Source organism: Prinia subflava, chromosome 2, assembly GCF_021018805.1.
Source record: "Prinia subflava isolate CZ2003 ecotype Zambia chromosome 2, Cam_Psub_1.2, whole genome shotgun sequence".
NCBI classification, from domain to species: Eukaryota; Metazoa; Chordata; class Aves; order Passeriformes; family Cisticolidae; genus Prinia; species Prinia subflava.
This window is the reverse complement of record NC_086248.1, coordinates 63,641,382-63,662,852: the sequence shown is the minus strand read 5'-3', so window position 1 is coordinate 63,662,852 and position 21,471 is coordinate 63,641,382. Positions and strand designations below refer to the sequence as shown.

General features: G+C 35.8%; 1 protein-coding gene across 6 annotated transcripts in view; it reads right to left on the bottom strand.

The window, feature by feature from the left end:
* REPS1 (RALBP1 associated Eps domain containing 1) overlaps positions 1-21,471 on the bottom strand; it is a 62,574-nt gene that overhangs the window by 26,989 nt on the left and 14,114 nt on the right. For all 6 annotated transcript variants that reach the window (XM_063390259.1, XM_063390265.1, XM_063390260.1 and 3 more), the window contains exons 2-7: positions 19,666-19,789; positions 15,568-15,767; positions 7,403-7,556; positions 1,201-1,328; positions 554-716; positions 183-246 (exon numbers count right to left, since the gene is read on the bottom strand). In XM_063390259.1, coding sequence (XP_063246329.1) covers positions 183-246; positions 554-716; positions 1,201-1,328; positions 7,403-7,556; positions 15,568-15,767; positions 19,666-19,789 — 833 coding nt within the window. The remainder of the gene's footprint in view (positions 1-182; positions 247-553; positions 717-1,200; positions 1,329-7,402; positions 7,557-15,567; positions 15,768-19,665; positions 19,790-21,471) is intronic.

Here is a 21,471-nt window from a genome sequence, read left to right as displayed (position 1 = left end):
AGACCCATTACAACCCACTAAAGTAATACTGGCATAAATATGAGCAGGACTGAACATACTAGTGTAGTAGTGCAATTTTATTTAACACTTTCTAATAAGTAATTATCAGATGTCTATGAGATAGCTGTCATCCTTCTAAACATTTATCATTAATAATTATTTTAAATAATCATCACACTTACCAAATATGAGAAAGTTCAAGAATAGGTAGTTTTGACTTAGTGAAAAATTCTTTAGCTGCAGATCCTAAAAAATTGCAACAATCATTCTTAATATTTAAGGCAAGTGAAATCATTAGAAGACTCAGACCTACTGTAAAGGTGATGAGTAATTTAGCAAAGGTTCTGGGGAAAATGGCACTAATTACTAGGGTTAAATGAAGGAAAAAAGCAAATTAGTTTCTAGACTTTCTTGAATTACACTGAACTATAGTAGAATATTATCAGCAAAATGCAGAATTTCTTTCAAAATAGTATGCAAGCCTAAGTACAAAACAAAGTCCTTGTAACAGAACTGATTCACCCACAATTTTATTTTGTAAAGAATAACTTACCTGGTATAAATCCATTTAGATCAGGTTGAATGGTTTTAAACTGATTAATATAATACTGCCTTTGTTCATCAGTTATTTTCCAGGGATCATCATAACTACTTGATTGCCTACGAATTTCATTTGCTGTTGTAGCTGATGCTACAGTTCGCACTGTTGTCTGGTCCTGAAATGAAATATTTTTCCTCAGTATTATCTACCTAAAATGCTTCTATGAATTCTCAACTTTTTGCCTTCAAAACATAAAGCATACTTAAAACTCACAGTAGTTTAAAAACTGCAGGAAACCATCGGCAGATGGCATCTCCAGGATAATGGCAGGGTATTTTTGCACACTGATACAATATGGAATGACCGCAGGTATGTAAGCAGGAAAAAATGTATGGCACATATGCATAAAAAGCTAAACACAAATGTTTTAAAGTCATAAAACATTGTTGACATTTTTAAAATTAGTAGCTTTCATCTAATCATTCCAAATTAAGGCAACTCAACGGAACAAGTATCTGTTGGGCAAATAGCACTGAACAGACTACAGCACAGATACGCAGTAAACATCTGCAATGAAAATTATGAAAGAAAAAAAAACAACCCAAGGATTGCAACATCAATTTGAATGAGGCAAATCAAATACCAATAAAGTGTCACACCTGGACAGAAGCAGGATGCATGGCTAAAAGAGCACTGGTTGGTGGGGTATCTGCAAAACTGACCCAATTTTCTTGATGGGGTGGTGGTGAATGGCCAGACCATATGGGATCACTAGAAGTAGATGAGCCTGAAATTAGAAGAAACATTTCCTTTTCAAAAGACAACCTTGAAAACTGAGAAAGAACTGCAGATATGGAAATATCTCCCGTCAGGGAGATATACTACAGAATGAGAAAAAATGAAAACCAAAGTGCACCAAGGTGACAAAGTTCACCTCCTGACATCTCACTCCTGTAGATTTTTACATTTTGTTGGCTTCAATCTGCACTAAAAAAACAACTGAGGAATGAGCTTATTGCAGCACATGTAAAATGTAAATTGGATTTTACCCATTTAATGGGTTTCGAATGAGTTAATAAACACTCCACATTTTCATTTAATTGAAATAAGCAACATTTATATGGACAAATACTATTTAAAAGTGGCATATTATATTAGCATTCAATTTCACTATTAATATTAAACTTTCTTCTTTTTTATGTTTTAGTTTGCTATTTAAAGAACAAAGTCTTGGAAATTCCTTTTAAGAATCGGGGGTTTGGCACAGACAGCTCTTTTCCTCTACATCATTCCTACACTAACTTAACTCAGTTGCCTAAAAACAGGCCAAGAACAATAAAAAGCATCCATATAGAATGCTGATATCTGCTATCTATTAACTATCTGGAACACAGCAGTTGAAATTCACCCAATACCCTGCTGCAATCTACTTCTAAAGAAGTGCCAATGTTCAATATCTTAATTAAAATAACGGTGAAGCAACTACAGAAAGATATGGCCATCTGCTGCTCTACATACAAAACCATAAAAATTCTTTAAAATTGCAGTTGCAAATTAAAAATTTAGGGAACTCATATTAGACAGAAAACAAATCACTTAGAACAAGTCTAGAAGAATCGCAAGACTCCATTCTACTCCTCAATTCCTGAAAGAAATGCTGAACTCCTTAAATCTAAACATTTGTGAAACTGATGATTCTACTCTTCTTGCACAACTAAATGCCTTCTCTTGAAATATGCCAAATAAACTCATACTTAGATAAGAGTTTTCGCCTTGTATGCAGAAACAGACTTCCTTTAAAAAGACAGGTCAGCCTCTTATGAGTTTCTGTAAGCCCTTCACACAACAAGAAATAGGACACTGATGTCAAAAATTTAATCCTGCTAGGAAGATTTAATTTAAAGCAATAAACACCAAGAATTTCTTGTCATGATGCTGACTAAAAAAACCTGCTATGACAAGTGCATTCATACAGCGGTAATCAATTTATGAAGCTGACAAACATTAACAATTTCAGGTTCTTGAAGGCTTTATGACACTACCCTGCAGCAAACAGAATGAAGAAAATCTGAGAATCTGTGAGGCACGTTGAGGACTAACACCTTAAGTGACAGTATAATTGTTAGCATATAATACTGCTATCTAATACCTGCCAACATGCAATTACTCTTTCATTCCATAAACGAAAAGTAATGAGAAAAATGCTTAAAACTGGTTTATCTTTGCTCTTTTCCTACATACAGTAGTCATAATTGTGCAGAACACATTTAATCTTCCATTTTGTAAAAAGTGTTTGCAGGAGGAGAATTTAATCCAATTGATTTTTGTGGAGGATTTTTTCTTTCTAAGTTAGCTTTAATATGATGAAAAGGCACTATTAACTACTCATTTTTTCTGAAATTCATCCTCCACTTTTGGAAGCTCCTGATGTGGCCTGGAGCTTCTAGCAACTTTATCCAAAAGTGCTGAGAATAAAGGTAAGGTGTCTGAAAATGCTTTATTTGCTTTGAGGTTCTTCTTCAGTAGTTCACCTAACTCTCAAACACTAGAAAGAAACTCCAAAAAAAAGCTCAGTCTCCTTCCACTTTGTCTCTTTCAGGACTAACAGACAGTCAGAGGCAGACAAGACCTTCCCATCAGTCTTTTTGATATGCAACACTCAAATTTGATTTTTGATACACTGACTTGTCCCTTCTCTGCCTCTCAGGCACTGACATTACCCTTAACCTTATATATGTTTACTGCTCCTTCATTTCTCGCAATCATATGCCACTTAGCACAGCATCTGTTCCAAAGCAGTACTTTGACAGCAATGGAAATGCCAGGAGCACCAAACTCTGATACCTTCAGAGTACTTTACAGGTATTGCAAGAACTCCTTTCCTTTCTCCCCTGTTCAGACAATACCAGCAAGACCATTCTTGCTTTACTGTTCTTGTTATTTACTCTGCAGTGCAATGTTTTAGGACACAGGATGGGATGGCTGGACAACACTGGAGAAAGATTATTAGTAACCATGGAGACCTGGATGTACACATATGGACTGCCACCACCCTGTAACTCAATTTGACAAAACCAAATTGGAAACAGAGAGGGGGAAGAGAAATTGGAAGAAAACTGGGTCACAGAGAAGACTCAGAGCCATTGGTCTATTTTTATTTTATCATTTGTAACCCAATGAAGAAAACCTTCAGTGGTCTCTGTGCACCTTCATCAATGAGAACACCTGCAATATCACTTTAAATGCAGAATTGGCCCAAGACCAATTATCAGATCTGAACAAGGTGGTGAAGTCTAATGCTCTGTGTTTAGTACCAAGACCTAACAAATTCCTGTAGCTGCTCTGTATTTTCCTCTAGCTTAAATATCTTACCAATATATTGATAACTTATAGAAAATTATTTCCTGTGGAATAAAAGCTGCCCCCTTTACTTTGAGATATAAATGGAAATGTAAGAAATGTTCTATCTAGTTAACACGTACTTTTCAATAACTAGACAAATACAGGTTCACTAGAATTAAATTTTCAACTAACTCTGTAAACTAAGAAGAACTTTGCTTATCATCAATCGGTGGTGAAACAAAACCAGAAGCTGAACACAATTCTGACAACAAGATAAAATGCTGGAGAGAGCTCTTATGGCCAGGTAAGAGTATTCCACAGCTTGCAACAAGGCCACTTATCAGTTATTGAAGCATTAACTAAGGGACAAAAGACTATTCAGGCCCCTGCAAGCCCAATAAATATCTTAGGGCCCTGAATATGCAAGGGAACTTTAGCACAATAGATTTGTTCCACTTCTGTCCCTGAAATGTTCATAAACTGCTACAAAATCCCTCCCAAAGAGAAAAGTAGTAAGTGTGGCTTAGGGGTGCAATTTCTCATATATATTCAGATATCATCACAAAACTCTGATGGCATGCCAAAGAAAGCTAACAAATATCCTAGGACAGAACAGAAGATCTCAGATTTTTTTAACTTGTTTTAGATCTTATTTGGATACTACCAACACAAATATTCTGCTTTGCTTTCAGGTCCAACAGACTACAAGGTAATAAAAATAATTTTCATATTCTGACATGCCACTCAACTATCATTTGAAGTAGGGAAGGGTTCTTTCTCCCAAATTTGTCAACATCAGCAAGATTCTAGCAGCTGTAGGAGCTTTAGTGCAAAATGAGATGAAAAGGTAAAAGTATTGACTATTAGTTTTTGCACTCTTGTAACTATAGGAACAGGAAGTTCACATCTCATATACAATTCTGTTTCCTACAAGGTGTTCAGTCATCCACTGGATTACTCTGTGAAGACTTTTCCAGACTAGAGATGCAACTCAGAGCAAGGACATAAAACTGTTAAAAAAATCACAAAGGCATCTGAAAGACTTGAGAGACTCAGATTTTAACAGACTTGACTCTGACATTTCAGGATGAGACGTGAGCTAACTATAAATATGCTACACAGGTAATCGATGTCTGTCACTGAATTTATATTTCTGATATTAAAGTAAAATAAATGCATCCTTTGAGGCTCTCTTTACAAAAATTCTTGAAGAGAGATGGTAACAAGTGTGACAGTGCCTCAGAAACCAGCAATGTACATTCGAAGCATTATCACTATCCTAACTGAATTACTGGACAACACAGTGACAAAAAATTGTAAAATCCAATTTCCTTTGCTCCACTGAGATGAGAACAGGTTTTCTTCCAAGAAATTGATAACTACAGCTATAAGTTATGCTTTAGATTTCTAATGCAAGACAAAGTGTAAGATTTTTAAAACCAACAATTGAGTTATTCTCTAATAATTATTCTACAGTCCAATTCAATAGAGAAAGCACTGTTTAACTTTGTTCATAGTGGCAGTATGAAGATGCAATGGAATGTTTACTATGCAGAAGTCAGAATCTTCCTGTTTAAATACATCTTTCTCCAACAAAAAAAAATAGGTATGACTTCCGTCCTTCTGGTTTAAGCAACATGCTGTTTACTATCTGACCCACCAGAAACATTTTCACACTTGAGGTTCCGTGATTGCAGTTGACAACCTCATTATGAGAAATAATGTTTGAGAATAAAGTGAAATACAAGCAAAGAGTTGGGTTCTCATTTTGCTTGGATTTCAAGTGAAATGGCACAGCCCTACTGAAACTATAATACTTCACCTAGTTTCTCAAAAACATCTTGCACTGGAATCAAGATGAGCTTGAAGTACTATCTTAAGAAAACCAACCAACAGTGTACCTGATGCTATCTAAATGTCATGAAAACATAATTTGTCTATAAACACTGTCCTTAAAGTGATGGGGGGTGGAAGGAGGGGGCCAAGGACCATGAACTGCCTACAACAGTTGAAATTCAGAGCAACAATTAATAATCTGCAGTGCAAAAGGATCATCCACAGCAAATTACACTGACAATTTTTCTTAAAGTAATATATGAAAAACCACTTTATCTTTAGCATTGCCAGAACAGACAATCCTTGTATAATAGTATAATACTATAATAGTATAATTCAAATTACTTGAAATAAACTATGAATGTGTTCCAGTATGGAATATAAAATCAGGGAACACAGAGCTAGTTTAGAAATATGCTCAGACACTTCTGAAGAATTCACCCATTAAACATCACAGGGAAACCATTACCAAACTGAAATATTAACATGGTATTACAATGTCATTTTTAAGATAACAATATTGAACTTTTCAACAGTAGGAAGAGTTTGCATACTGTCCTGGAGTATGGCCAAGACTTTTAAGTTAGAATAACTTCACAAGTTAGAAATCAGACAAACTAGTATTTCAGCTTTACAGAAGCAAAAGTCAACTGAACTATAGGAGAAAAAAAGTTGAAAAACTGAGTGCTGACAGTGCTTGGACAGAACTCTTAGAAGGAATTAGATAAGCAATGAGCAGACAATTTTTTTTTAAATTGTAAATTGACTGGGACTTAACTAGCAAACAACATTCAGGACACTGGCATAAACCTCTGTATACAACCCACTTCACTTCTAAAGTTTTATTTTCTTATCCAGCCAATTCTAATGAATCCCTGTTCCTCCATGGATGCTTAGAATTACAGAGTGACAATAATTGGAAGGTAACAGACCAATTTTGTAATACCGTAACTGAAATAAACCAAACAATCAGAGTTCAATCTCAAACTACAGCCTATAAATGCAACATATTATTAGCAGTAACGTCAAAATCAAAACCTGAATTACAATTGCTCCCAAATTTATTAAGACTACCAGGTATCAGAAGAAAAAACACAACTTTTTCAAATAAGACATAATAAGGGGGAAAGCTTTTAAATCTGAATACAGTGATACAACAAGAGGGAGTGTCTTCATGTTAAATGAAGAGCATTGAAGGATGAAATCTTCACTGAAACAAGTGATTCTACCTTGACAGATTGGAAATGCAGAAGCTTCACTTGTTTACATAAATTTTAAAGAAATCAAATGAATTGTTCTGGCAATCCAGCTAATCTACCACAAATGTAATTCAAGCAAACAATATATTATCTGCTGCTTTCTCCTGAGGTCCCCACATTTTCAGGTATACTCACAAGTTCTGAACAATTTCAACAGGATTTTCAGTTTTGCTTTTAAAAACCAAAATTTTCTGCTAGAAACCCCTCCAAACCCTTAGCATTTCCCATGTGACACTAATACATGGATCTGCCATAGGCAAGACCACAGATTCCATGGTGCTGCTATCAACACAGATATTGAATCTGCAAGAAAATTGCCAGGACTGGAAAACACAAAGATAAATTGCCCTAAGATCATTTATTACACTTATTTAAGAATTCCACAACTTTGGGTTACCTCTGAAGCATAGCAAGACATTTGTACCTGGTTGTACTTCACTAAATGGAGCCCAAAAAGGCCCAGGTCCAGCAAGAGGTCGCTCGTTATTCCCTCCGCTGGGATGGCGGTTGTGCTTCCTCCATGTATGTGGAGAGGTTGGTGGGGATTGCTGAGGTGAAACAACTGGAGATGTGGACTCCTAAGAAAACAAAGGAATCTTTTCAGTTTTTTACTGTGTAACTAAATACATAAAAGCTTTTCTAAAACCATTATTTCTAGAAACAACCATCACTGCAGTTAAACTCTCATTTTAGAGAGTAAAAAATTTAGTATTTTTAAAAATGAGGGAACACAAGAAGACAGGTACAGTGTAACTAGGACTGAACACATTTACATCAAACAATGTAATCGAATGTATTTTTAACTTGGCGTTCTTAAAACAACAGCAATGCTGAGTTAAGTGACTTAGCTACAAAGAAAACTAGATTATAAGACTCACTTTCCCTTGTGATAAAAGTTATATTTGAAACCAGGTCTCAAATTAAATACTTACTGTGCAATTCATTATCATACCAAATGTTAATCAAATGATTTACAGCTATTTACATTCCTTTAAAACAAACCAGAATTAAGGATTGGTGAAAAAAAAATTCACCAAATAGGACATTTGATTTTTTACTATGCAAAAACATAGATTCCATTTTTAAAAAAGAATGATGCCAGCTAGGATATACTTCCCTGCTGTACAAGGTAATGTTGCCATGATGCTAAGGCTCACACTTCTCTTTAATACCATACTGTATTATACTCTTCCTAAACAGGTGGGAAAAAAGAGAATCACATGTGCAATTTCTACATGGAATCAGTTCTCATTAGACATTCAGATTACCATTTTATTTCATTTTAAATAAAACACAAAGGAAAAATAATTTATATTGTGCAAAGTATTCATGTAGTAGAAAGTAACTTCTTCCCTATAGCTTTATCTTTTGAAATCCTTGTTTTTCAGTTCTGCCAGTTTGAACTGAACTGTATGAGTGAAAACAAGTAGAAGAAAGCAAATCTTGAACTCCAAATATCCTGAAAAGTAATAACAAAGGCAAAAATCTCAGAATCTGTTTCAGCAGTACACAGAAAGTTTGGTACTCTACGTAAACAGATGTTAACATATTATCAGGTACCAACAGGCAGACTGAATGTAGGCTTCCCCAAAATTACCCAAACTAATTTATCTTGCCTAATATTCAAAAATCTTTAAGCTTTTTAAACAATATTACACCTATGAAAGTCTAAAAGCTTTTTAAAAAGTAAGAAAGTGCCATTAACAAGCTTTTCTCCAAGCAAGGTACATTCTAAAAGTGCATACATCCAAACAAAAAGGCTTTAGAATCACAATGCCTGTTAATCTACAATGTGCTGATGTAAACTTTTGCCTTTTTTTGGCCCTCTGATTTTCCTGTTCCTTGCAAAGTGAAGCCACCTTGGTTGATTCTGCAGATGAGGCATTTTCTGGAAGTTCTGACCATCAAGTCAGATTTCCTCAACTAAGTTTCTAGGCCGCATGATTTCAAACTTTTCATTCCAAGTATTTAAATCATGCTCATACATACTGGCAAAGAGTTTTACAAAATGGCTGGGAGCAATACTAGTTCACTTCAGCTTTTAACTGAGGGATCAGCTGACCGCACAGTCTGTGTTACTATTCCTCCATCAACTCAAGATACTTTTTTTTGTTGCAGCTACATGCCTTTTTGGAATTTGCCTCAAGATTTCTCCTTGTTGCGTTTAGTTGATAGATTTATTTCAATGGCAGAACATTCTTATCCTCACTGGTACATGGGGGCAAGAGGGGCAGGAGTCAGGGTTTCTGGAGTGCTACTTGCAGGCTGGAAAATGGAACTGAGGTTGAAAATAGAACAGGTGATAGGAAAACCATGACACTGCATCACTTAAACCAATGAAAAGCTTCCTTTTCCATTGGCTTTTATACATCTTTTATCAAACAAGATCTGAAGGATGTTTGAATGTTTTAGACAAAACATCATGGAGTAAACTTAGACAAAGTCTGTGCTTGGACACAGATGTTATTCATTTGATCCAGTACTCTTACGAATCAGACAGTCCAGAAAGACACAGAAGAAAACCCGAGGCAGACAAATGTGTGACAGTCTACCCAGAGGAAACTACTCACTACTTCTAGTAACTGCATGTGAACATTAAACTTGGCACACAGTCATCATGAAGCAGCCCTGCCCTAGGCCGAGGACTGTGACTCTCCAGTACGCCTCTGCCTAACAGCTGGTCTTATGCTGCTGGCACAGGATGAAATTGTAAATATGATCCTCAACTTCAATTCTTCTGTATCTTTACTTTAAATGTGCTTCATGTGATTCTGTAAAGTATGTAGTAACAGGAATCAGATCATCAGAAGCACAAACATAGGAAATAATTAACTTTGTTCTCAGTGTGCAAAACAACATTGTATCAGAACTTTGAACATTTAAAGATTTCCTACAACTGTTTTGGATCTTACAGACTCCAAAATTATTAAACAGCACAAGCATGTCACCAGCTCTGATGTTAAAAAACTTCTGGAAAGGGGACAATCCACATTTTTTGCTTTACTGTCATTATAAAGCACACATTCCCAAACCAGTTTAAACCCAATTTAGACAGCATTACTGTGGCACCATCTTTCCCTTGCGTAATCCTAATCACTCACAAATACCACTCTTGGCATTCATTTACCTAGCTTACTAGAATCTTAATACACACACAAATATGTGCATATATATCAAATGTCTGAGCCAAAATACTGATGGCTTGATGCAAGTGTAAAGAAAGAAGACAAAAGCCAAAAAAGAATCACATTTTTTTAAAGATGATTAGGATACAGAACCTAACTGCTCTTCCAAATTGTAGCATGTAAGAATAGTTTGCATTATTTAGCTCACTGGTAGCTCAGTCATTTGAAGTAACCCACCTAATCTCTTTGGGAACTTTGAAAATTTCACTCAGCATCTGCACACTGTAGTAGATGTTTATACGATCAGCTACTATTAAAATCTTATTTTTATAATTTTTTAAATATTTTAATGCAATTATATTTAAACATTTAAACTACTACCTTTCATTTTCCCTTCAAATAATTATCAATAAAAATCAAAGAAATTACAACATTCTGTATTTTACTATGTTAATCCACTTATTTTGTCTCTTTAAATGATTACATAAAATATCTAAATAAAAGCATGATGACATAAATGGTTAATGTTGTCATGTTAAATCAAACTAATGAGGACGTCTTTGTCAATAACTAATCAAATAATAAGGTTATAGCCACCAGGCAAAAATTAAGTAGTGGATCCTAATTAAGAAAAAAAAAATCACATTTAAAAACATTCAAAAAAAGCATTATTTTTGAGCTGACAGGAAGTTACTAAAAATAGCATGTTCATTTAAAAAGATGATATACGACTAAAGGAAGAGCCTTAGTCAAGTCAAACAAATTGGCGTAAGGCAACACAACAATGTGCTAAAGGGACAATACTGTCCAGAAGGATCTCTAGCTCACAAGGGCATTATAAGCAAACATGAGACAAATGAGATTATAAAACTTTTCCTCGGTCTCACACATCAAGTCAGAAGAAAACCTCCTAACGAGAATTCCAGAGGCAATGAAGCCAGACATGATAACTAAAGAGTAGCTTTAAAGGTGTTGTGATCCCTGTCCTGATACCACTCAGCCTACTTAGTCAACAATCCATCATGAAAAAAGATTTATGTAGAGATGGCAATTGCACTGCAGAACCCAGGTTTTTGTAATCAACTGGCCTTCATACCGAAGCACAAAACAGCCCAAGGTCCAGTGAGAACTTCTCTGTTTGCAGCACTACACATTTTCCAAGGTGGGATGTGTGGTTCAGCCAATTGAGGAAAATAATAACTAGGCCAGAGAGAAATGAAAAAGGGATCAATCACAGCATGAGAAATGATGTTGGGTTTTTGTGATTTCCTCAACAAAGGACCTGCACTACATTTAACCTGAAGCTGAGCATACCTCAGCAGGGTGTCATACGAGATAATTCCAACAATGTGGACATTAATAGAAGGGTCTAAGATGTAAAAGAACTGGCTAAAAGAAGGTGCAAAGATGGATTGTATTAGAATGGGAATTATAAGATTGAAGGGAAGTATCTAATAATGCTCTTGAATGATTGACTGGACTTGAGGTTGATACTTTAGGTAACTGATTATGCACACTACACAACATGCTTACAAATTGTGACAACAAATGTAAGGCAGCAGACGATGGATCCCTTTCAGGACATAGGGAATAATCAGCTATAAAATTTTAAAATGTAAAATACAGGGTTTTTTCCATAATGAATGTTAATACCAAACGCCATAGAGAGAAGACTGAATGCACAGGTCAACTATCAGACCCCTACAGTATGTCAAGTATGATAGATTTGCTTTATTCACAGCTGCCAAGGTATGCAAGGTGAGATATATCAAGCAAAACTAGGAGAGAACCCTACAAAATAGTATTAATACTGGTGAAATACCACTTGGAACAAGAAACAGAAGTGTAGCAAAAGATTTTCAATAAACGTGAATTCAAATTGGATCACAGGCAGGGAAGGATTAAGGATTACTGGTAACTACTTTATGTAATGAAACAGAGACTATAGATTGTTTTGTCAAGCAAAACAGAGCTAAAGTGGAATGCAATATTTTTCCAGAATATACTGGAATATACTACAGCAAATACTAAAGACATAGTTGTTAAACAAACTAAGGCTAAATTAAGTGTGAATTCCCACCATATTCCCATGAATATTCCTACTAAGGTCCTGGAATAGTTTCCCCCAACAAAGCCAGTGTGAAATAAAAGACTTCACAGTTTCAAGAGAGAACTCTGAACTTTTAAAAAGTTTATTCAATAAAATTTCTTATAATAATAAAAGGTTCATGTTCAATCTACAAAACAGAAGTGCACATAAACAAACTACTGGCAAAACCTTGAAATATTGAGTCACACTGGTTTTCATCCAGTTGAAAGAATTGAAGTGATCCAATTCCATCTGCTAGAGGTACCAAATTTCTTCTCCTCCTAAGGCTGCACTGACATAACACTAAATCAATACGACCTGGAGTGCCAGTAATATGCTTAATGCACCCACAGGCAGAGGAGTATCTTCTGTTGATCAACATCAGATCATTCTTAACAAAACTGAAAAAAGGAGTTGTTTTTTGGCTTTGACAGCAAAACACATCTCCAACACTGAGAACATTTAGTCACTCATGAGCTCCTTTCAGAAGACACAAAATCCTTCCTAATCTCTACATTGCTGCTTCTTCTAAGAAAGTTTTCAGTACACTAACATTTTTAGTAACATAGCTGCTACTATCAAGGTATAGATATGGATATACACTGTGGTAGCATACCTATGTCACCAAAGAGCTTGTACGGATTGTAAGCACAAGTGCTCAAATCTACTTAGCCTCTATTTTATAGGAATAAAAAATTCTGCCAGAAGGAAAAAGAAAATATTTTCACCCAGCGTTTTATCTCCACTAGGATGTGCAGTTAACATGTTATCCAGTGAGTGACAGCATCTTTTATTTCTCAGCTAGACTCCGAAAATCAGTTCTGCAGCTTCCATGACAGCTAAGGACAACTTCAGTCATCTTTTAACAATAACATCTTTTAACAATATTAAAAAGATATAAACTTCTGCTGTATTTATAAACTACAAAAGCTACCACAGAATCATTTATAGCTACTCTTTGGAAACAACCTTACTGCTATTTCCTGACTCCCTGTCTCCAAGTTAATTGAGGGAACTGCTGAAATAATGCAGTGATAAAGAAACAGTTTTAGCTAGGACATTTCAGTAGACAATATATTGAGTAAAATTCTTCTGTGTAAATTATTTGTGATTATGACATACTATACTATGCATGACAAACCTCACCAATATGGAAAGCTGCATATAAATAAACCAGTTTTTAAAGACGAAGATTAAGACACCTCATGATTTCATACAAATAATATTTCAGCCATAGCATTTTAAGAAATCAATGTATTTTCAAGTGCTTGCCACATTCTCAAAGCCACAAACAGTTTAAGAATAAACAAAACCCTAAATTTGCTAATGGAGTAGCTAACAAGTACATTATAAGCTCCATGAGTGAAATATCGAAGCTTAACTGACATATTCCTCCAGAAGGAAGAGTGATCCCTAGGAAGATGACATGCTTTGATTTATTTGTCAGACTTCATCTCTTCGAATACTCATCACTCACACACAGGTGGCATGAGAAGTCAGAACCTGAAATTATTTCTAGATTTTATAAGTCTTTATGGTATCTCCAGGTGAAGACAACTAAATCAGCAGTTTCCATGAAAATACGGATAAAAGCTGTACCCATCTTTTATAAAATAACCCAAATAGAGTATTTATATGGTTAAGTGGGAAACTTGGGATCAAGCCCCTTTCTCAGTTTATCTCTAATCTGATATCTGAATCACTAAGTATTAGATTGGGCTAAGAAGCCTGGTTGAATGGGTTCATTGTACAGTCAGGACCACAGCATCAGCCACAGAACATTCAGTTTCACAACAGGGTGCACAATTAGACAATACCTCCCTGATGCTCTAGACCATGAATACAACTTAAAACCACTGGACTCAAGGCTGAGTTGCCTGTTATATTTGTTCCAAGTCTGTTTTCTGGGCCAGATCTCTCAAAGGACTCAGGTACAGTTTCTTTATTCTGACAATCCCAGACAGAATTGTGTAAAAGACAAATACCAAGTTGCTTTAATCACCCAAGACAGAGAAATGAAATTGGGATACACATACACTTTTGTGAGTATGTGGCTTCTTTATTCTCAGCTTGAAGACCTCAAATGCCAGACTTATTTTTCTTTTTGTTATTTTAACATTAAGCCACTACAGATTCCTGTATCAAATTACAACTGTTCACTAAATAAACTCAATGATGGAAGCATATAAAACACGGTGTCAACCCAACTAAAACCTCACAATCAGATTTAGGAAATCTGCAATGTGCAAAGTGCTTGGCAGCTCTCTCAAACACACCTACTCAAACTAGACAGCAAAAAGTTATCTTGAGATCTACTGTTAGGTCTTTTTTCATTATATTCTCCCTCTTCTGTTTGAAAGAAAGGAAGTGGTAACCAGACTGATTATGGATCAGTCCTCGACTAATTTATTTTCTGTTTTACACTGGATCAGTCTGGGCTATTTCCATAGAGACTAATAAATGTTTATGAGTGATTCCTTGATTCCCACAGTGACTATGGGACATTTGCAAGTTCCTCGATTCTTTTACAAAATAAGCCCAGAAAAAAATCATGCCACGGGGAAGAAAACAGGTCATTCAATACACATACCCAGCAAAATTTAGCATTTGTACTCAGCTCTTGTTTGTAGAAAAGACAATCAGAAAGGATTTCCCCATGGAAAAAGAGCATCAAGACTGTAAATCCAAGGAATTATGTATGAGAAGGCACAGAGTTGTAAGTCTTTACAGTTTTCATTAATTCAGACATCTTGTCACTGAAGATGAAAGAAGCGGTGAACTAAAGTAATCAGTTCTCTCATTATTAAAACATAAGAAAAAGCTGTTAGAAAACTTCAGTCTGTTTTTCTGGTCCTCATTGTCTCTCCTTAACACTTAAACATGCTGAACAATAAAATGTGAGGCAGAGAAAAGCAATGGTGAAAATTTACACAATTTTTTCCTAAATACAATATTTCAGATTTGCATGTATTGAAGCATGTCGAGGGACTAGAAATTCAGTCTTCCATTGCACTCAGCAGCACTGTTTCCATGACCATGAAGCTGATGGGAACTATTTAATAAATGAGCTATTAATACCATAATGACTACAACTATATATTTGCCATCCTAACTCACACAATGGATTTTTTTCTGTCTCAATTCTTAGTCCATTACTGCCAATATTTTAAACACAGATTTTAAGACCTCATAAAAAAAAGTCTCCTACATGCAAGTATTTCAGGGGCAGATATGGTCTTTGTGTATAATATATACCAGTATAATTTTTTTAAGAAACCATATTGAAAGTAACCTAGCTTAGAAGCCCTATCAAATTGACATCTACACAGCAAAGTAGTGATTAAGAATCCCATTTAATCTTTTAAGCTAATTTACCTGTTGATCAGTTGATGAACGCTGCTGAACTGCATCATGGCTCACAGAGCCTTTTTTGACTTGTATCCTGCCAGGTGGAGGAGGAGGAATCACACCTGAATACGAAGCTGGGTTATCAGCATCTGAAGAATACAAGGCTGTGTGTCTTGACTCTTGTTCATTCTTTGACACAACAAATCTGGGAAGAGGGAGGTCCTTTACTGTTAAAAAAAATAAAGCAGGACATTTACTACACGTAGGTATGATGATTAAAAATAAAAACACTGTTCTATTTTGAAGTTAAAATTCCTCATGTGACTCAACTCTTTACACAATCACACTTCTGCTATTGTCAAGCTAACACCTGGCAGCTGGAAAAAGCAAATACCTATTCTGCATATGAATTCACAATTCTGTTACCCAAGTTCTGGCTCTGGTACACAAAGATTACTCCATCACAGCTCTGCACCAAAACAGTGCATTAAATGCAGCAGCAACCAGATAACCTGGATTTAGCTCATTTTTTGTTAGTTTTGTCAACAATTCATTACTGAAGCGTGATTTTCAAAATTTATCTATCATTTCTAGAACACATAAAGAATTTGAGTCCTCATATAGAATGGTCCATCAGCACAACAAATGCTAAAATAGTGGAGTATATTCAGCATCATCTTTTGGTCTGTTAATGTCATGTTCATATTTACAACAGATCATATAATCTCATCATATCACAGAGTGTGACTATTGATTAAACACATCTATGCATACTTTTCTACAACAAAAGCTAAATTAGCTAATTTGGAATACTGTAAATATAACTGGAAATATTTCAATGTCACCTCACTTGATATAAACAACTAAAATGCAAAGTTTCTACAAAATGCTAGGAAGCCCATTAGCTTTATGTAACATGGATCAGAGCAGCCCAACATAGAAATGAGACTAAGTAAACCTTCAATTTCCTGCTGCAAGACTTCTACCATTTTTCTCCCAACTGCAATCTTCTCAGTGCTCCACTCTGAATAAACATACATTGTGAATTTGCTGTACAGTTTACTTGGAAATTATGTCTCCAACATAAAACAAAATTACAAGCATGGCTCAAATTTAATTTCTCTTGGTGACTGCTTATGTAAATTACTTCTGGTACTGAGAATGAGTCAGTGGGACTACAACTATATTAAAATACAAGATAAAATTGCATACTGTTTATTATATGAGCATTGTACCCCATGCTGCAGCAGGAAAGCAACATAACTAAACAGCAAACCACAGCCAGCCAAAAAGTGAAAAAGCCACTGCAAACAAGTGAAAATGTGTATGTCTGCAAAACCAGGAAAATACAGACACCAGATGAACCAAATGACATAGGGGAAGTCTGTGCAATCAGCTGTGCCAGCACGAGTCACAAAATAACAGAGGACTCAAAAGAAACACAAAATACTCTACTGTCTTCTTTAAAAGCAAGACTAGATAAATATAGGTTTGTTTAGCTGTACTAAGTTCCTACGTGACTAATCTGCTATTTTTACCTCTCTCCTGACTTTTTCCAATAACACTAGAAAAATCTCATTTCAACACACAATATTTGTTACCGTTCAGAAATTCCTCAATTATATATGTGAAAGCTGTCACAAATGGAACAAACTCTTGATATTGAATATATTAAAGAGTTCTCTGTACTTTTTATGCCCATATCCTTTCTAATATTTTCTTCCACCAAAACCTGCATTCTATACTTGGAAAACAAATATTACTTTGAAATAAATACTGCTTATTCATGTCTCAATTTTTAGCTTCCTGGAAGAAAAATTTTCTGGGACAAAGGAACAACAGCTTTGGAGACTTGTTGTATAATAACTAATGCCAGTATTCTTACCCTACTGCCCATATGAGTAATCAAAAAGCACTTACAAAGCAGTTGGACCACACTTATGTTAGACTTAGTATTCAAAATTTGACTGAGTTTCCACTCAGCAACTCAGATAAAGCAAATTTCTTGTCTACTGAGAAGACACACACCAAAAAGCAACAGGAACAAGTAGGAAGGTGAAAGACATTCCCAAGACAAAAGAATGAAGAAAATTAAGAAAGTCAATGAAACAGGCATAAAATGGAGAGCTAAAAAGTAGACACCCAAAAATATAAGCTTTAACTAATTTAAAATGTCTGAAGGGGAAAGGTATACAGCTTAGTTTGAGATGGCTCTAACAGTTCACCTTCAAGACATCTTGGAGATGGAATGTGAGCAAAACTAAGTTTGCAAAGCCCAGAATCATTTTATCAGCCTGCTGTGTTTTAATTGTTGAGTTAGCTGTTACAGCAATGCTTGAATCGTTCTAGAAGCAGGAAATTCATAGATAGGTCTGGAACCACTGCAACCAAGGCAACAGACCATAGCTAAAAACAGTTAGGGTAAAAATAAACGTTCTGTCTATTGTACGTGGTGTATTTCGTAGGCTTGGAACCAGTTACAGAAAATTATTCCTCGAAGTTCAGAAATCATTACAAGTATTTCTAATATTGTCATGAATCAAGGAAATTATCAATGTGAAATTAAAGTTCCAATCGCTGTTAACTTTATAGCAACATATTTTATATTTTGAAATTAACTCTGTACCTTTATTTAATTTTTTCCTTCAAAATTCTTGTGATTTCTCTTTTTTTTTTTTTTTTTTAATAGAAAAGCTCCTTCTGGTTAAGGTACCTTGCATTCAAATACAATCAAGTTTATAAAATCCTTGTCAAAAGCCTACATACAGATTTGCCTTTCCTTTCTTCAACAGATATTTGATGAGAAATTCCACAATTGTCTGCTCAAGTTCTCATTTTATCAGTATTAAGAGTTGAAGGTTCATTTTCCAGCTTTCTGATTTTAGGGCATTCTGCTACAACTTGCTAAAGCTTTAGATTAGGGAACACATCAGGAAAACTAGGGAAATGGTTTATAAACACACAGTGGGTTATAAACAGAAAGGAACTTGAATACTAGCAAAACGTTGACTAAAACAATGCACTTTCCCAAAAAGCTACAAAACCCCATGAAAGCAGTATAAACAGTTTGTATGAGCCTAGAATAAACATAACTGTGAAAGTATACAAAGTGATTCCTTTCTTTTTTATAGCTTTGTCAAATACTTCAGTCATATCAGATTAACAGTCTCCTTAATTGATGTTTAATCTATATCCTTTAGACACAAAAACCTCCTAAGACTTTTTTTTACTAGTATATAAAAAATCATAACATTGTTCTACAGACATGAAATCTACTAGGAAAGTAACTTCAAGGTAAAACTGCTCCAAACATATTTTTAACTTGTGAGTTGTGTACTATAATGCAAGGGCTACAGTGCCTTAAGACTCATTAATTCATCTTCCTTAATCTTTTTTCATCTTACAGAAGAACAAGGACATGGATCCCCTTATGTCATTCAGAAGGCTACAGGAGAGCCTCACATCAAAGCTCTTCCTGTGGCTCTAAACCATCTTCCTAGAATAAGTCTTCATCCAGTTTCACCTATTTCACCACCCACACCACAGCTGACCTTTGAAAAGTAGGGTAACAGGTGATTTGGCTGATAACAGACTTCAAAAATCTTTTACAGGTCAGGTCTTTCACTAGGAAAAAAATCTTAAACTCATCTTCATATCTGCTCTTAGAAGGGCAAAAACTGTCAAACCAAGTGCAAAGAAATATAATGTAAGAAAAGATAATCTTCCGTTTGTCATAATCAAGGCTTCTGAAACCCAGCTGCTACAAAAGCCTGCAAATGCTGCATTCTTCTTCCCCTTCCAGTTTACATTACTCCTCTTAGTACTCTACTCAGAGGACACAGCACACAACTCACATCAGTAATCTATAGAATTGACTTGCTCCTACATAGTAGGTACAAGTTGTTCATTCGTCCCATGGTGAATGCAATAATTATTCAATGAGTAAGGTATTTCAACTCGTATTTACTGCACAGTAAGAAAACTCTGTCTCCACATTTTTAATTAGCAGCATGTATAAAGACATATCACACTGATTTACAAGGTTACTCTGTAAGAATATGTGAGCCAACTACCAGTAATTGCACTCAGCAACTCAATGCCCACCCCCTCAATCCCGTGATTTACCTGTATTTAAGCTTTCCACTCTTAGAGGGAGACCAGATTGGGCCACAGCAACAAGTTTCAAAGCAATGTAAAATTGACTTCTTCCAAAGTAACCAAGTCTTGTTGCACCACAGAGCTCCATAATCTGAAATGAAACACAGTTACTTATAGAAAGAAATTTTAAACACAACTGCTATGCAGATTTTGTACATTTCAGAGTAGCATGCCATGTTTTCAAACATACTGACTACATCCCGCTCCACGACAATGACCTGCAATCTTGTTGAAGGGCATTCCAGCTTGTGCCAGGTCACTGATAAGATATGAAGCATGACACATTCCAAATCACACTCTCTGAGTTAAATGACCCAGACTGCCTTTTTATCTACTGAGCAGTCTCATCTAGACTGCAATGTTTCAAATGAGATACAAGGATGCTCTTGGAATACCACAGTGAAACTCTTGTTGAAGTGAATGTAGATGGTATCACTGCTTCTCTCCCCTCAGCCACAGTTTCAGACAATCTGGTGGACAAGAACTCTTGGTAATCCTAAATCATGTTTTCACCTTCCTATGCCTAGAAATGGCTTCTAAACAGACTAGCTCCAGGGACCTCCTCAGGGACCAAACCGCAGCTGACCAGCATGCAGTTCCCCAAGTAAGTCTTCCTTTACATTCCTGAAGATGATTGTAGCATCTTTGTGCAGTCATTGAGAGACAACCCTGATCTTCACAACTATTCAAAGAGAAAGATGGCTTGCAACAACATTAGCTATCTCTCCAGCATGCTCAGAAAGATCTAATCCCATGGATTTGATATTTCTCTAGAGACCCATCATCTTTTTGTAATACTGCTAGTTTCTCTCCTTCAGTCTCATCTTGCGCACAGAAATCCATCAAACTTTGCCTGTGACCATCAGTGCAGAGAATCTCAGACTAATTTACATCCATGGGCATTAATTTCTGTCCTCACTCTTCCCACCTGAGCTCAGTAAGGTTCCCTTGTTGGCAAATCTGGTTTCTTGTCACATCTGCTCATTCTCCTAACTACTGGGACATAGGGAAAGCTGTCCTCAGCATTCAGAGGACACAGTTCTGAGAGCAGAGGAGCGCTATTTGCAGGCAAGTTCCAGCTGAAGAAATGAACTACATTTTCACACAGCAATAACTGAGCCACCTGATGCACAAGCTCTTAGCCTGTGTGCATCAGCACCACTGGATCAGAAAACAGACTTCAGCAACTCCAATGAATCAGATGAGTTTAGCAACTACAACTGAGCCAGATACAGTTCAACAAAAAACTGCTTGGTTATCTCCTTGCCATGCACCAGGTTTCTGGGAACCTCATGAAAATAAACTGCTGTAAAACCCACCACAGGACGGTGCAGGAAGTTGACAAACACTTAGCTCTAAAAAAGTCACAAGAGGATCAGCATGTTTAGGGCTGTACATGCAGTTCAAACCCTGCTGGACAAAAACTACTGCATTAACTCAGTTGTCTGTGCCTGCATCATACTTCCACGTTGTCCCTCAGCTCCTCTATTATTTGTATTTTCCCATTTTAATATTTTTGCAGCATGATGTCTGGAGAGAAGTCAGGGGATCATAGGATTTTCCAAACTCCATTGAATAAAAAAAAGAAAAATTAATACAGTTGAATGCAACACACTAATTTCAACAGGTTGGTTGGACTACAAAAAGTGCCACCAGGAAAGAAGTGAGAGTGTAAATTGACAGATGATAATTAAAATAAAAACTGAGGCATCGATATCTAAACCTTTACTCAGCCTAATGCCAAAAATAATTATAAATTTTTATATAAATAAA